This window comes from Pieris napi, chromosome 5, assembly GCF_905475465.1.
Source record: "Pieris napi chromosome 5, ilPieNapi1.2, whole genome shotgun sequence".
NCBI lineage: Eukaryota > Metazoa > Arthropoda > Insecta > Lepidoptera > Pieridae > Pieris > Pieris napi.
Genome location: NC_062238.1, coordinates 13,022,229 through 13,039,636, shown reverse-complemented (window position 1 = coordinate 13,039,636; position 17,408 = coordinate 13,022,229). Strand labels below are relative to the sequence as shown.

Below are 17,408 nucleotides of genomic sequence, written 5' to 3'. Positions count from 1 at the left end.
TGTATGTATTTGGGAGTTATATTTACAACCTTTACACGTGACCTAGTGCTAGCAGGCTTGCTATTTCTACGTTTGATTCATATTCGATTTGTTATGATGTTAATAGAATATCAAGATCAGATTTCAGGACCCTCAATGTGTTCTTTACATGTCGTATTTGACTGTTATCTTTCTTACAATTTAATTTACTTGAAAATTAATGTACTAGTATACTCGTATATCCCAATTTTGTGCATTAACACTAAGTGTTTGCAAAATTATATTTTTGATATGGCAATACCAGAATTAGAGTTTTATGTTAATGCCTTGAATATGATTGGAGATGAGCGCTAAACACCAAGTAGTAACTTTCACACAACACCTTCCAATCAATATCGCAATTGTTGCTGGAAAAATCTAGCGAGCTTATCACGTTTACCATGGGACGAACGCAGGTTATAAAATTGGTTTATTTTAGGAATAATTGTGTGAATAAGTAAAAGGAAAATGTCATAGAATTTTAATCACGTGTCACCAGTGTATCGATGGTAACTTCAAGCTTTGCTCACCTGACGTGCTGACAGTGCTAAATATTGATGAATTAGACAACTGCTTCCTGGACTGCGCATGAAAATCGAATCAAATATTCTCGGGCTCCGACCGTCACATTTCAATTTCAATCTTTTCGCAATACTGATAATCATTTGCGTAGTCAGCGTTCGAAATTTTCATTTAACGTTGAAAATATATTAATTAAAAAACAAATGTGAGTGTGGCGTTAACAAATCCCTTTGTTAAATAACAGTCTCAGTTATTACTTATTTAAAACACCTAAATTAAATATATGTAAAATAGAGCATTATATAGCTTTTTAACTTATGAGCTATATAACATAATATATGTTGTTCTTTCCTTGAATTTACTAAAACTAACATAAATTCACAATACAAATTTAGATATAATAGTTGTGTATACGAGCATTATGATTACATTTTATAATATAAATAATCGATCAAAGCTTTACAAAATGAAGTGGAACGTACGACTTAAAGAGCTTAACAGAAGAGAATTAGAAGCGATTTAATTGAATTGTTTACGCGCCGTTGACTCCAGGCTTCGAGCTGTAGCCATACAAATTGTATCCGATTTTAACGGGCCGATTCCCTATACGATGCAATATTCTTTTTGTTTTTAACCTCACTAATATAGATTGGAATTTGTATCGTCGTTTTAGAGTCTTTTATAAATTTTCTGGATCATCTCTTTTAAGGTCCGGAAAAAAGAGGTCAGATATTTTAAACGAACAATAACATAACGTTTTGTAGTTGTAAGAGTTGCTTTCTTTCGTTGCCACAGGTCATGTTACAAAGAAATTTATAAAGGCGGCCGCTCGATTTATAAAACGAAAACAGAAACAACCATCAGTAAGTACTCAAGTCATAGTGAAAACTAGAGCAGCTCTGATGATTGATTGTTTTTGGTTATTGCCTAAAAAACGTTATCACTAAAGAAGAATTCAAAGCAATTCACCGTTTTAATTTATGAAATACGAGATTTAGCAAAGATACTATTTTGTGCCATTTGGTAGTCTTTTAAATACATATTGTACACCTTGCCAGCCAGTGGACCGTGAAATGTGTGTCCAAATTTATACCTATTCAATGTCAGGAGTATCTGTATAGTATATGTAGTGTATGTATTAGCTGCACTAGAAAACCAAATATATGGGACGGTGAGATGTAAGAACCTGACAACCCTACGGATCCCTAAGCCCTACAGATGTACGCTAACACATAAATACAATACAATAATTGATCTTAAATACTTCTTACACCTATTCACACATACATAACATTATTATTGTGGTGGTGTAAATACCTTCAGCTATTAAAATTCAGAACAACCACGTAAGCCGTGTCAGCAGTTGATCAATGTTCAAATGAAATCTGAACACGTATAATATGTCGCAGTACGCCAATTTTAAATATAAGATAATCTTTGTAAACTTATACTTTACCGGCCTAATGAATGTGTTTTGACAGGTGAGCGCGCGGGCGAGCGGCGGCGGTGCGCGGGCGCAGTGCGGCGCGGCATGCGGCCCCGCCCGCTGCTGCTGCTGCTGCTGCTGGCGTTGTTGCGCGCGCACGGCTTGCTCGCCACCTCCGGAGGTAAGATACCGAATACCATTTTCGATAAATCTTATCCCAAGACAGGAAAAAAGAATACAGTGAAACACACCGCGAACATAGAAAAATAGTAATTAAAAAAACGTTGTTAAAAGTAAAATTGGGTTTGTATAGAGTAAGAAAAAATATTATTTTTAAACCATAAAAGATTTAGAGTAATGTTGCCTAATAAATTAACATTTTAAAACTCATCAGAGCTCTCCCAATCACAATTTCTAATACTAATATTGATTTTCACCTACGAATATTTTTCTGCGCTTTTATTAGATTTACATTTAAAAAACGAGGAACCATCGATCATGTCACGTGTTTGAACGAGATAGGCAAATATCGATGAAATTCAACGAATTAAATCTGTCTACAAACAATACGTTGACAAGCTGCCGTATAACAAACATTGTTCGCAATCAATGCTCAGAGCAACGGGACAAGCCGGAAATGTTTTGTGTTCTATACATTTTACAATAGCGAAGTACCTCTGCGCAGGATTAGCACATTGATTACCAGAAGTTGAAATATCAATGTAAATATGAAGTTCTTTTTGCAAATGAGCGTTTTTCAAGGCAGTTTTTGCCGCGCACCACCACTATGTGGAACCAGCTGCCCACTGAAGTATTTGCAAACCAATTCGACTTAGGGTCCTTCAAGAAAAGAGCGTACCAATTCTTAAAAGGCCGGCAACGCATTCGCGAGCCTCTGACATTGAGAGTGTCCATGGACGGTATCACTTAATATCAGGTGAGCCTCCTGCCCGCATCCTGTTCTATAAAAAAATTGCTTCAGATTTGAGTGTGACACGACAAAAATGTTATGTGATATATGCGTAGTTATATGACAAAAATAGATAGTATTGAATGAATATTTTAGCAGATCACGTGAGAAGGATTAATATGAGGACTTTAAATAATATAAGGGTCTTGCCATTTTATTGTGTCTTGTCCACGTTTTTCATACAACCTGTTGAGATCATTTGCAGCCGATTTAATCTCTTTATCAAGAGTTATGCGATTGCTATCCAATGTCTTTGAAAATCGCGTACTTTCGGATATCATTCCCTGTATAGTGTAATATCATTTATCTCTCAGGTACTATGCTTCAACTGTCTGAAACACAGATTACAGATCATATAGATAAGTGCTATAGGTTTAACGACCCCGAAGTTAGGAAGTAGGGTGACCGAGATAACCCAAAACAAGGGATAGTGCGGGCTGAGCCGGACATTTTATTGATTGTTAATTGCGAGGGACCCGAAATAGGTCATTTGTTAAAACAGCGACGAATAATTTATCTGTGAGTAGCCTTCAGTAGGCGTTTGGTCTCTAATTGAGTGTTGACGAAATGTAAGGAATGGGAGGTTCTTGGCTGACACCTTAGATGGCTTTGTGTTGGATATTTTAAAATATACATTTTTTGTATATATATTGAAAAATTTATGTAGGTATATTCAATAATAATATTTAAGATTCTCGTCATTACAAATGCCAGGCAATTATATAAAGTCCGCACTTAGCCACTCATTTGGTCCGTTGTGCGTAAAATCCTGGCTAATTTAGCCGGACTAGCTGCTTCCAGAAACTCAGAAGTTTCCTGGCCACTTCGCAAGCTTCAGGCAAGACTTCATGAGGAAAGGAATATATTTCCAAGTTAATTGAAATAATGTTTGGAAAGTAGCTAGAGAAAAGCTCATTTGATGTTTCTTTTGACAATATAGGATTGTACATTTAATCAGCAAATGTTTATCTCTAAAAAAGTATTTATTAAATTCTTTGTACACAAGTAGATTTCAGTCAAAAACACATTGTGTTGTCCTTTAGACGCCTTTATCTCTTCACCATTTCAGCGGATCAAAGGGGAAAAAAATATTGTTTCGCTTCTGGTATTGTTGTGGATTAGTGACATGAAAGGGAACGTACCTGAAAATACAAAATCATGGTATCCACAAACACGGGTACAATTTGTCTAAAAATAAAATATGCGATTGACAATATTTTTGCGGACATCTGAAACAGAATTGATCTCGAAATTGTGATACGTTTTTCATAAATCCGACAGTTTCATCAAAAATCATATGTTTGAAAGTTGAATCTAATTTCCTACCATCTCGGGGACATCAAAGATACGTCAATTGGATTGAGATAATATTTTTGAGTTAGCAGTATTACCATAGTATGTCTCTAACTTTGGAAAAGGAAAGGCCAGAGTGCTTAAGCTTAGACAAGTTTATATTTAGTTAGTCACGTTATTTAATTATTATTGGTTGAATCTTTAAGATAGCTATACTATCTAATTTTGAGGACCTTCAACTAATAAATAAAAAATAAAAATAGCCTATATTGGAGTAGATTACAGATTACATTATCTATGTTTAATGTTTATGTTATATTTATGTACCTATTTAATTTTAGTACACGATCTGTGATTTGTGTCTTTGCTACTATTTTCCAATATTGCTATCTCTTATTTCATCTTCCCAAGTTTTTTGTGGTCCTCTCTTTTTTTTCCAACTGGGCCATTCGAAGTAAGGGTGTTTTGACCCATCTATGACTGATACTAACATACAACTATTTAAGAGATTTCTTATATTTAAACTATTTTATTGACGATCATTAGAACACAAGCTTTTGTATTACGTGCGCAGATAACCTCAAAGGCAACGTAGCCTGTTAAAATTGAATCATTACCCAGCCTAAATAGGTATATTAGCCGAGTTGATGAAACTAGTGAAGTTATAAAGTACTAAAAGGTAGTGTGTTTCCGTTCCATTAGCGATAAACAAGAAAATGTACTTCTTGATGGGATTACAAAGTTTCCTAACGCACTCGGCCTTGGTAAGTATGCTAATGTATGAATCCATTTGGTGTTTCCTTCTTATATATGAATATCATTTATCATTCATTTAGAATTTTATATAGTTTCACACATTTATAAGTGGGAAATGGGGTTTAATCATATTAAAATGTATTGTTTTAATTACAAATCAACTGTAAATGTACGTATATAATACAGAATATTTATGTTACACTGCACTGCACAAGCACGGTTACAAGTCAATGTTTAGTTTATGAAATGCAGTATAGTATAGTCAAGTTTCTAGATACTGAAAGTATTTTTAAAAGCTATAAATGTATTGTTTTATATTAGGATAATTTAGAAAAGTTATAATGTTATTACTATTATAGTTAACCGCTCGGCGAGGAAAGCGGTGGCAATTGCCAGCAGTGCCGCGAGCACAGAGAACTTGGTGATACGCCATTCACTCGCGTTGTTCGCCTATTTACTATTTCACCTGAGACTAATTTATTTTATTACACTACCTGAATTTACAAAGGTCATACTATTCATAATCAGTTACAAAATAAGTAAAGGCTTTTGTTATATGTATTTTAACGGGTAATATGGTATTTTTTTGTCTATAAAAAATTACATATAAGCATTTAGCTTCTAATTTTACATTTACTGCCAGCTCTCAAATCAAGGGCGTAGAACGGACATTTTTGTTTTACACAACGTTTGTAAGGAGCTGCAACTATTACACCATGTTCCACATGACATCTTATATAATAAATAGTTAAATAATAAAAAAAAAATATTAAAAACAAAGATTTGTCCTCTATCAGCAGAAGGCATGGTGAAATAGAGCATGCACTTATATTCTCGTGGGAACAACACGCAAACATAGTCGAAATAACTAACATTAGTAAATGAAATAAATAAATGTAAAGTGTTATAAGAGACTACATGAACAATCATGGATACACAGATACACATGTGTGGTATAAATCTATTGAAATTAAATGTCAAAAAAGTAAAATTTCATCATCACTAATAAACCGTTAACAAGTTCAACAAGGTCCGATACAGACTTTTACTGAATAATATTTTTTGTATACGAATTTATATTTTAATTTAAAGTAAAACCCTAACTCACCCTGTAGGTTCTTACGCAGCATAATTGAATAGTCAATCAAATTGTATCGCGAAGTGTAGTCGAGGGGCAGATTGTTTAAATTGAAAAGTTGTCGGCAAACTCGCCGGAACATTATTAAAAAGTTGGATCAACTTCTAACTGAACAATGGCCGTATTAAGATAACGGTTTAGAACAAATTGTGCCTGACTTGTGTAAGTTAATTTTAGTTTAGCTATTGTAATACGGATAGCCTTATAGATAGATCACATTTACAATGTATAAGTAGCTACTTCTTTTAGCAACGTAACTTCGAAAAGGAGCAAAAAGGGAACAGAATTGTAACGGAGTGGCAAGGAGGCAAGCAGATTAGAATATGGGAGAGCGATATAAAAAAGAGAGAACGCGAAGAGTGGAAAAATTTAGAGGAAGCCTTTGTCGAAGGACAAGGTGTAAAGAAATAAAACCTAATTAATTAATATTAAAAAAAAAATATTTCTAGGATTAAAATTTTTTTAGTTCAATAAAAATAACTATCTACAATAATAAAAAATAGGGGTTAATCGTAGAGGAGTGAAAATTAGGGGTTGTATGTATTTTTATATGTTGTATCATAAAAAAATAAAAAGAAAAAAAAATTCTAAAATAATATTTTTTTTTTGGGTGGACACTCCTAATCACTTAGGGGTTTGAAAGATTGATAGTATCCCATTCCCAGACTTACTAAACATGCATATAAAAATTCATAAGAATGGGTCAAGTTGTTTCGGATTTCGGAGGAGCATGGGAACAAACATGACACGAGAATTTTATTATATAGTTGATATATAGAGATATTATTTTGACACATGCAAAGCATGTAAGCTAAACAACATTAAAGGTTTTTTATTTTATAACGGTAGCTAACATTTTTATTCCTGCACCAGGCGTGATATAATTATGATAAATATTAGTAACATTATCATATAAACTATAACAACTTAGTGTGTAGAAGTCCTTGGCTTAATTAAAAAACTTTAGGAACCACTTCCCAGTTTCAATGTCCACTTAAAGTTTAATCCAAAACAAACAAGGCTTCTCAAACTGAATTTTAATAAGAACACCTCAAACTTGGGTTAAGTTATTAATAACGCGTTATTGTAAATATTAACGGAAGTTGTACGATTAAGTTTAATCGAACACTTGTGTATTCAAGGCCTTTATCGAGGAGGGTTTAGAATATATTATTCATTACTAAATATAAGTATTACACACACATTAACGTTTTATAAAAAACAGAGTGATACTACTGACCAGTAGATCCACTCAAAACAAGTAAACAACTAAATCGAATATGAAATGTGAATATATCTTTTTGGTTACCTTCTTCTTTTTCTTATAGTGCCATCTCCTTGCGAAGGTTGGCGATCATCATGGCTATTTTAATTTTGAATGCCGCGCTTCTAAACAATGACTTGGTGCTTTGACCAAACCATTGTCTCAAGTTTTTCACCTTGTTTTTTTTTGGTTACCTTGCAGTGGCGTAACTATACCATCTGGGGCCCGTGGCAAATCTTCTTTCGTGGCAATTCTTTTGATGGGGCCCTATCAGCAAAAATCGTCCCTACTTAGTTTAATTTTAATTAACTTCAGGATTTTCAGCGTACTGAATTACAGGTTGTATATGTCCCACTAATGGCCATAGGCCTCCTCTCTTAGACGAGAGGGAATGGTCTGTAGTCCCCACTCTAGCCCAATGCGTGTTGGAGACTTCACATTCATCCATAGAACGTAATATCTCTTGGGCAGGGGCCCTCTTGGGTCGGGGACCCGAGGCATTTTGCCACACCTGCCACCCTATTGTTACGTCACAGTTACCTTGTAATGTGCTTGGAAATGGAGTAACATCAGAAGTGGTCTACGTGGATTAACAGCTTTCTGATAAGAGATTGAACCTAATTAAGTATCACATAACCGTCTTGAGATGCGTTATACTTCCACCTGGGTATAGAAAAACCTTAAGTTTTATTTGTAATAATGAAAAATTTTTTTTACAACATTGCAGCTACGCACACAATTTTACAAAATTTTTGAACATTTAAATATGTTAGTGAGAAACATTTTTAGAATGTACAACAAACACATTATTTACCGTTTAAAAGTTAGTACTATACTATGCGCAACACGTGTATTCGGGGTTAAAAAACATCTACTGAAAGGAATAATACGAAAGTACTATTAATAAAACAAAAGTCACTTCAATCATAATGTAACTCCTAGCAATTCACACCAGCTGATCAACACAAAAATCATCCAATATTAGTATAATTCCCTAGCGGCTAATTACCACGGTTTTGTTAATATTTTATTACCTCGTTATGGCATAGGCTTTCCTGGCTGAAAATTTGGGAATTGAGTTAGATTTCTGCTTATTTAATTTGATTTTAATGCAATATATTAATCTATGCGCTAAATCTGAATAAAAGACATTTCAGACTACCTAACATTGAAAATAGCTGATCTTAATAATTCATAGAAAATGCGGAAAGTTTTAAATCACTTATGTTAGTTATAAATTCACATCAGACATGGGCTGTGTCATTCTATTTAGTACTTAAAGCTTTCAAACATAAGCTTGAATTTATACCGACGTTATGATAATTAAAACAAGTAAGCAAACTGTTAACTATCTAAAACTTCTAGTTAACAATTATGAAGCGCAAAAATAGAGATTATTATAGTACTGGCATATTTTGGCCTAACTTTAGTTAGCTTAGTTTGACATTTTATGTTCAATTTTATCAGTGACAGGTAAAAATTGTTATGTTATTCGATATATATTGATCAAGCAAGCATGTCCACTGTTGATACAGAGCATGAACTAACGAGCTGGTGTCGCATAGCCCCGTGCTGAATCACAACAGTTAATAAATTTGTCGCGTTTTATTTCTGTAGGACACGGTTCACTAGCTAGTATACAATGAGGCTTAATGCTGGAAAACAAACAAATTATATCGCAGATGGTACGATTATTCGTAGCTAAAAATTGGTTAGTTTTAATCTTTGTTTTTAAATAATTTTATTATTATTTATTACTTAAGATGTCATGTGGAACATGGTGTAATGGTTGCAGCTCCTTACAAACGTTGTGTAATACAAAAAACTTGGCGATTAAAAAGAGTGCCCGAGAGTTTATTGCCAGTTCTTCTCTTCCATTCTACGCCCTTGATTTCAGAACTTGATGCAGTAAATGTAAAATTAGAAGCATTTAATGTATATTTCTTTTTTGACGTTCATAAGTGTACATTGTGTTACCTACATGAATAAATGAGTTTTGACTTTGACATTTCTTAATACGAGTATTAGTTGTGTTAGTAATAATTTAAATCTAATTGTCTTAATTTGGATTAAGTTAAGTTAAGTGGTTAAGTTACATATATATATTTTAGTAAATAATTACGCACACTTGAAGCAAATAGTTTTTACCACACTCATAAATCGTATTTTAACATTCTCGTTTTCGATATTGTCAAGTAACATAAGTGTCATTTAGATTTATGACCCTTAGATAAGCCGAGTTAGTTTTTGTTAGCGTCACAACCCCACTACCCCTAATTTATGTTAGTTTAAGCTGATATTTTAAACCATTAAACTCAGTTGTTACCCAGCATCAAACAAAGTGTATTTGAAAACATCCATACAAAAATCCGCCACCAAACTTAATTCGTTGGCGCCTTTTTTATTTTTATGTTCTGTTCTTCGTTTTTCATATGTAATCGAGGGTTAACCACATCAATAATGGTTATTTCAAATAATATCTTAAACTAAAAACATCCAAATTGAATGGATAGTAAATAAATAATACATTGCGAGATGTATTTATGACATCTGATAAACCAAAATAAGTCTATAAATGTACATGACTTACTGTGTAGACATCGAATAAAATTTTTACAACCGCAAACAAGACTAGGAATTAATTCTGCTTGTAGAAGACCTGGCTCGCCTCCAAATATCCTACTTTTACTTAAGTGCTGGTGTTATTGACTTGAATTACTTACGATACAACTTGTGGCTCCGTCACTTAATAGACAATGTTCGGCTTAATTTTGCTTAAGAGTATACCAGTTGTTAGTACTTTTAGTTTAAACTTTTAAAACAGTGTTTGTTGTCAGCCGAAATGTACTTTTTATACGCTCATTAATAAAACATTCTAGAGTATTGAATAAAAACAATAAAAAAAAACATGGCGATTAAAAAGAGTGGCGGAGAGTTTATTTCCAGTTCTTCTCTTCCGTTCTACGCCCTTGATTTGAGAACTGGCACTAAATGTAAAATTAGAAGCATTAATATGTATTTCTTTACTGACAAGTCATAAGTGTACAATGTGTTACCCATATGATTAAATGATTTTTGTATTTGAATTTATCACAACTCTAAAATTATGTGCAATCTTACAATGCACACATAAAAACCATATTTAATTTCCAATTTGCAATACTTTTTCGCATATAACAGGACGACACGAAAATTGAATCTTAAGTACTATACTGCTATCATTTCATATCAAAAGCAAACTAATAACTCAAACAAAAAAAGCAATATTTCACGATTTAGCAAAACAATATTACATATTCGAAACAACAAAAAACAAATAACCAACGGGATAAATATAATTTGTTTAAGATTTTTTTTGTTAGACACATTGCTAAGTTTGGAAGGGGGAAAATACATTTCTGCCTCTGTTTTTACTTCTACATTGTATTTCTACCAACTCATTATTTTTATGTATTATGGCTTTTAATTTATTAAACACTAAATGCGCCATGTGCGTTAACCACTTAACTACGGAAATACCAAAAATACTCCTGCTGGACATTATTGTCCGTAATAAAATGTTACACTCTTCAATAAATGCAATAACACCGAGTACTTCTCATTGAAAAATTTAAATTCAAACATTTGTACACTTAAAACCCACATAAACCAGGTTTTACAATGCTTGTCGAGCGTGGCTGTTCCAGTTAACGCGTGTATAATATGTAAAGCAACTGTATCAACGTTTTTACCTCCCACTTGGAGCTCATAATGATTATTTTACTGCAAGTAGTTGTCGTTAATGGCTGTATTTTAAATGTACGTTTTTATGCACAGTATACGTAAGCATTAGCATTGTTGGCTAGTAGCTTCAGCGTGCGACTCTCATTCCTGAGGTCATAGGTTTGGACAGAAATTGTATTGTGCCACAATAGAATTGCTGTCTATGTGCATATTTAACATTCATTAGGAAACCGGCTTGCCTTAGACACAAAAAGTCGAGGGACTGTGTCAGGCACGGAAGGCTGATCACCTTGACCATTAGGTTGACAAATGATCATGAAACAGATACAGAAATTTTAGTGATACATAAGTGTTGCTGCTCTGTACATAAATAATAATAATAGTTATGCTTCATTTATCCCTTGAAATATTCATCCATCTTTACAAAAGCTATACACACACATTTTACATAAATATTATATATTTTTTAAGGAAATCTTATAGAGTATATGCCTCCTCCAACTGCCTTCATCTCTCTCTATCTTGATCATTTTTCTTCCAATCTTCCCCACCAACTTCTTTACAAAGTTAATAATAAATTGTCATATGAATAAGCACATTTTATATTTATTTTATCTAACTTCTTTAAGGTCATCAGCCCACCATGCAAGAGAACCTCTTTCTTTTCTCGGGTGGCCCTTTCCACCTTGTTATCCTGTTTGTCCTTCTGCCATAAATATACAAAATAAATACATAAAGATTGAATGTGGCCCTGCAACGATACGATAAGTATTAAGTATGATGTTACTAACTAATTCTATTAAATTGATTTCTTGTATATATGTGCCTATTGCATTAAATTGACCAAAGGTCTTTATTAGTATGTTCTGTGATGTTAATGAAGGGTAAAAGACTGTAGAAGTGTGTAGAAGCACTTACAAAAGAAAAGTATTTTAAAGGATCTCCTGAAGAATGGGTCCCAATTTTTGAGATCAATTCCCCGTATCAGAAATAAATCGGCGTTTCGTTCCGTAATTAACTACAAGTCGATCAATTTATATAACAATGAGAGATTCCTGAAAACAAACTGTAACGAAGAATAACCTCTCAAGATGGACAATAGAAGGTATTTTAGTGGACCGACCAGTAGACTGGAGCCCTCGGCCTTTGGGCTAACAGAACTTGGGCTAAGAATAGAAGGGTCAAGGCTGGTTGGCGGGTTCTCACGCAAGACAATGGGGAGCATTAATAACTTCCTTTGTTTAGCTCGGGACGGAACAGAGATGGTCTAATAGATATTAAAAACGATCCAGTCGTACTAAATCTTTAATCTTGAAACTGAGTGAGAGGTAATTGGAAAAGACAGAGTAATACTCATTATGCTTAGCTATACTGTATATAATCTAAATCTTTATATAATACTAATAATATCAATCAATCAAAATATTTAAATAATAGTTTAAAAAATAAATAATAGTTTTAAAAGACTATTATTTATTTTTTAGTTAAATTTTTTTTATTTTTTTCATATAATTTTTTCGGATTATAGCATTGTCATCGATCTTTGACAGGTGCGCAAACTTTGAATTAAATCTGTCCGTTAAAAGTGGGTCAAAATCGAGTCCGGTTACACACATATATACATACATACATACATACAGGTGAAGCTAATATAAAGCGTGTAAAAAAAATAAATCAGTGGCGCCACAACCTCTTTTTGTCTTGGCCTCAGATTTCTGAATGTGTTTCAGGATAATTTTTAAATCTAATAGGCACGCAAGTGATCAGCCTCCAGTGCCTGACACACGCCGTCAACTTTTTGGGTCTAAGACATGTCGGTTTCCTCACGATGTTTTCCATCACCGCTCGAGCAAATGTTAAATGCGCACATAGAAAGTCGGTACAGCCGGGTATTGAACCTACGACCTCAGTTATGAGAGTCACACGCTGATGCTACTAAGCTAACACTGCTCTCAAGTATAAAACAAGTCGTTTTAATAACGAGAATTGGTTACAGTTAAAGAAAAATAAACACTAATGATAAAATATTTTATTGGATACCTGTTTCGAAGTAAGCATATCAAAGTCAACCAAAACTCTAACTCATATATATTTTATCAAAACTTTACACGAGTTCCAAGGAGACTTCGAAAGTGAACCTGCATTTTCCAAGTGAAGTTCTGAGGGCTGCCCGACCCAATTGGCCTCGGCTATCTAAACTAACAACGATTCTATTTCCCTTTCTGAGTTATTCAGCTTGACGAGTGAGAACAAGAAGTTATCTTTATCTCACCCGTCAAGCGCATAACAAGCAAATTAGATGCCAATACTCACTAGCCAATATTCACTAGTTTTTTTAATATCATGGAACCCCCTGACAGACTATCAAGCACGCGGTCACGTAGATCTGTGGCCGAGGAGCTAGTATAGAAGTGTCAAATGTCGTTTCCTAAGAAGGGACTTTATTTAGCTAGGGCTGACATCTCCAGCCGGGCCCGTGCGACGACTTCTCCGGAAATATCATCATGATATTTATGGGCGAGTTGGATAATGCTCCCTTCTTTAATTACTCTTCTAGTCAGCTTCATGTATTAATCAACATAAAAATTAATTTCTCTGAATTATTACATAATTAGTTTTGATCGAGACTTTAAAACTACGTAAGTTTATGTTATGTTATTACAAATATAGGTTCATTTTCAATATTTATTAGGACAATATGGGATATATATAAATATATACATATAGGTCAATAAAGGTATAGTTAGGATTACCACAATCTATCTTCAAGACATGAGAATGCATAATGTATTAGGGTGATAAGCTGATCATTCTTCCATCATTTATTATGATGTGTGGGCAGTTGGTATTGGTATCTATATCACGTAGTTAATAAGGTGAAATTATGATGGATAAACCTAAGTATTGTTGCCAGAATTATAAATAAATAATAATAAATATAACCATTTGTCGGAGTTATATGTATTTGTATTACAACTTCAAAGTGGTGTCTACGCATTTAAGAATCCTTTTATTTTATTAAATTTTCTTCAAACAAATAAGAGATGATGTTAGGATTAACGTTACCCTTGGCAATTAGATTTATAAAATATATATTATGAAATGCTTTTAATTAGTCATGTCAATACCGTTAGGCCAATATATTAGGAAATCAATTTTAGCGTTCTAGCTTAAGACATTTTGAAGTATTTGACTTGAAGGAGTGTTAAGGAATATTGTATACCAAAAATGTTTTATTAAAATATGGGATATTAATAACAATTTTCAATATTTCAGGCAATTTCGAAATTCCTAGAGAACATTCCAATTTCCTCTACATTCCACTATACGGACTAACTTGAGAGCATTTACTTTCATACAATATTAAATAACAAGGCAAATTCAATAATTTCACTACGTATTTTATTTCAATTGAATAAAATTCATATACTGACTATATTTTGGTACTTGTTCACTCAACATAAATTATTTGAAAGCATAAATATCAGGACTTTTGAATATTATAAGTTGTACGATTTGTTTAATTCATGAAAATACCATTAAAAACTAGGATGCATTAATTTAATTTATAAATAAAATACTAAATTAAAAGTCCTTGTGGCATATATTTTTATAAATTTCAAATATTGAAATAATCCTAATCCTTGGGATTGATTTGCTCCAGTTCATACAATTTGTATGAGGCAAAACTTAGCGATTAAAAAGAGTGGCGGAAAGTTCTTCTTGCCCGCTCTTCTTTTTATGTAATAGGAGGCAAACGGGCAGGAGGCTCATCTGATGTTAAGTGATACCGCCGCCCATGGACACTCACACTGCCAGAAGGCTCGCAAATGCGTTGCCGGCCTTTCAAGAATTGGTACACTCTTTTCTTGAAGGATAAGTCGAATTAGTTAGGAAATACGTCAGTGGGCAGCTGGTTCCACATAGTGGTGGTGCGCGGCAAGAACTGCCTTAGAAAACGCTCAGTTGTGAAACGACGGACGTCGAGGTGATACGGATGGTATTTTGTATTTTGCCTTGTCGTCCGATTGTAAAAGCTCTACGCCCTTGACTTGCGAACTGGTAGTAAATGTAAATTTAGAATCAATTTAACTTATTTTCTGAAGTTCATAAGTGTACTTGTTTACCTATATGAATAAAGTTATTTTGAGTTTGAGTTTGAAAAGAACCTTTCATTCTAAATTGATATGCTTATACTTATTTTTTTTAAGATTCATCGCATCCCATATCCAGTTAATGAGTACTTTATAGATAAAAAAGAATTATCCTACGCAATTAAAAGTTACACTAAACGTTGCTCTCCCTAATGAAACTTGTCAAAATTAAATTGGTTTAAGTTATACACTATCTACGTATCTGTTACATAAACAGTAGAAGTAATAAACAGTGGGGTAAACTAAATGTAGTGCACATCGTATGAACTACAGGCATTCAAATTGAGTGTAATATCGCTTGTGAACAATGGGGTTAGTGTTTATTAGTTTGTGAAATATTTAAACTGTGCAAGAGCTCTGTATATTCATAACTACAGTTTTCTCGTGTTTCAGTTACTTTAAGTTCTTTTTCATTATCCATCTCGCAGAATTTACAAAACTACTAGAAAGGTAGTGAATTTTGATATCTATAACACAGACTAATGAGTTAATTAAAAATACAAGATCTGTACTGAAATACGTGAAGTATTTTTGAAGTGACTTTATTAGGCGCATGAGGGTAATTTTTTACGGAACGTCACGTAGATGTGCAGCGTTTTTGTCGAAAGGGAGAGAGCGATTGAGACCGATTAAAAGAGAGTGAGAAGGGTGACCTTAATGACCTTAAAGAAATTCGAATTTGATAATTAAAATTTCGTATAGAGAATTTATGAAATATTAGTATTTTAGATAAAAATTATTTATTGAAATCGCAAATGAAGAATTGTAAATTAAAATGCCACGTGTTTTTATTATCGAAGAAATAATTTAATTTATAATTTGTATTAATTTTCAATACTTTTAATATTTTAATGATAATTAAAATAAAATAAAGTCCTCTAAGTCTCGGAAATTTCATTCATAACTTTTAGATTTGTATAAATATGAACAAGACTTAAAAATTAGATTGCCAAAGAAGTTTCACTTCTGACATGTGCACTTTATACGCACGCAGTTTTTTTTTTCATAGAACAGGGGGCAAACGGGCAGTAGACTATTCTGATGTTAAGTGATACCGATGCCCATGGCACTCTCATTGCCAACGGGCTCTTTTCTTGATGGACCATGTCAACCATGTTTCTTATCTTAAAATCAATAAATAACTAGTTTATACCCCCTTGTCATTAATGTTCTATTACCGCCTGAGTCATTAAATAAAATAATATAAATTTATTTATTTAATTATAAGTAATCTTACAGCTAACATACATAGTATTATAAAACAAACACTTAGACAGTACATTGTTAAAAATATTTGAAAAGTTTACGAAAACTTCGATAACTATAACGAATCTACTAAAGGTTATTATCACGTATTCAAACTCACTACTCCAGAATTTGAGAGTCGCGTATCAATTAATTTAAAACTATTGACGTCTTCATATATATTAAAAGTAGCTAAAGTATGAACGATTTTGACGGCTCATTGGTCTAGTAGTTAGTACCCCTGACTGTGAATCCATGGGTCCAGGGTTCGATCCCCGGCTGAGACAAACATCTTGGGTCTTGGGTGTTTAAATATGTATTTATATGTCTATCTATTTATAATATGTATGTATATCCGTTGCCTAGTACCCATAACACAAGCTTCACCAGCTTAGCATAGGACTAGGTCAATTGGTGTGAATTGTCCAGTCATATTAATCATATCATATATTTAATGTCACAAGTCAAACTAACGCATGCGTTCACAATCTCGATCGTAATTTCCAGCCATAAATTAGAAGTTTATTTCAGCATATAATTTCATTGATTTCGTAATGTAATAACAATTTAATTTTATAAACCCGCGCCCGTGTCAGTTGGCAACACTTGTAATTACAGATAATCTGTAATAATGTATTTTAATTATATCCGGCTTTTAGTGCTGGTATTATGTTAGATTAACTTCTATTAATTGATTATGATACATTATTGTTAATTAAATACATCCATGTTATAGTCGTGCGTTAGTAACATGATTTTAGGACATGTACGAGCCAAGGCTGTACATTTTGCTCACTCAGACTTTCTTAGTTTTATAAGCATGATGATTCCCTATGTACGTACCAAGGCTCGTACATTCTGCTCATCTACAAGTGTGATGATTTCCTATATATGTACGT

At 33.2% G+C, this 17,408-nt stretch overlaps 1 protein-coding gene across 8 annotated transcripts in view; it reads left to right on the top strand.

Moving 5' to 3' along the window:
* The first annotated feature begins 2,056 nt into the window (after positions 1–2,056).
* LOC125049980 (disintegrin and metalloproteinase domain-containing protein 11) overlaps positions 2,057–17,408 on the top strand; it is a 258,309-nt gene continuing 242,957 nt past the window's right edge. For all 8 annotated transcript variants that reach the window (XM_047649555.1, XM_047649554.1, XM_047649558.1 and 5 more), the window contains exon 1: positions 2,057–2,147. In XM_047649555.1, the coding sequence (XP_047505511.1) occupies positions 2,072–2,147 (76 nt within the window). In that variant the 5' untranslated portion in view covers positions 2,057–2,071. The remainder of the gene's footprint in view (positions 2,148–17,408) is intronic.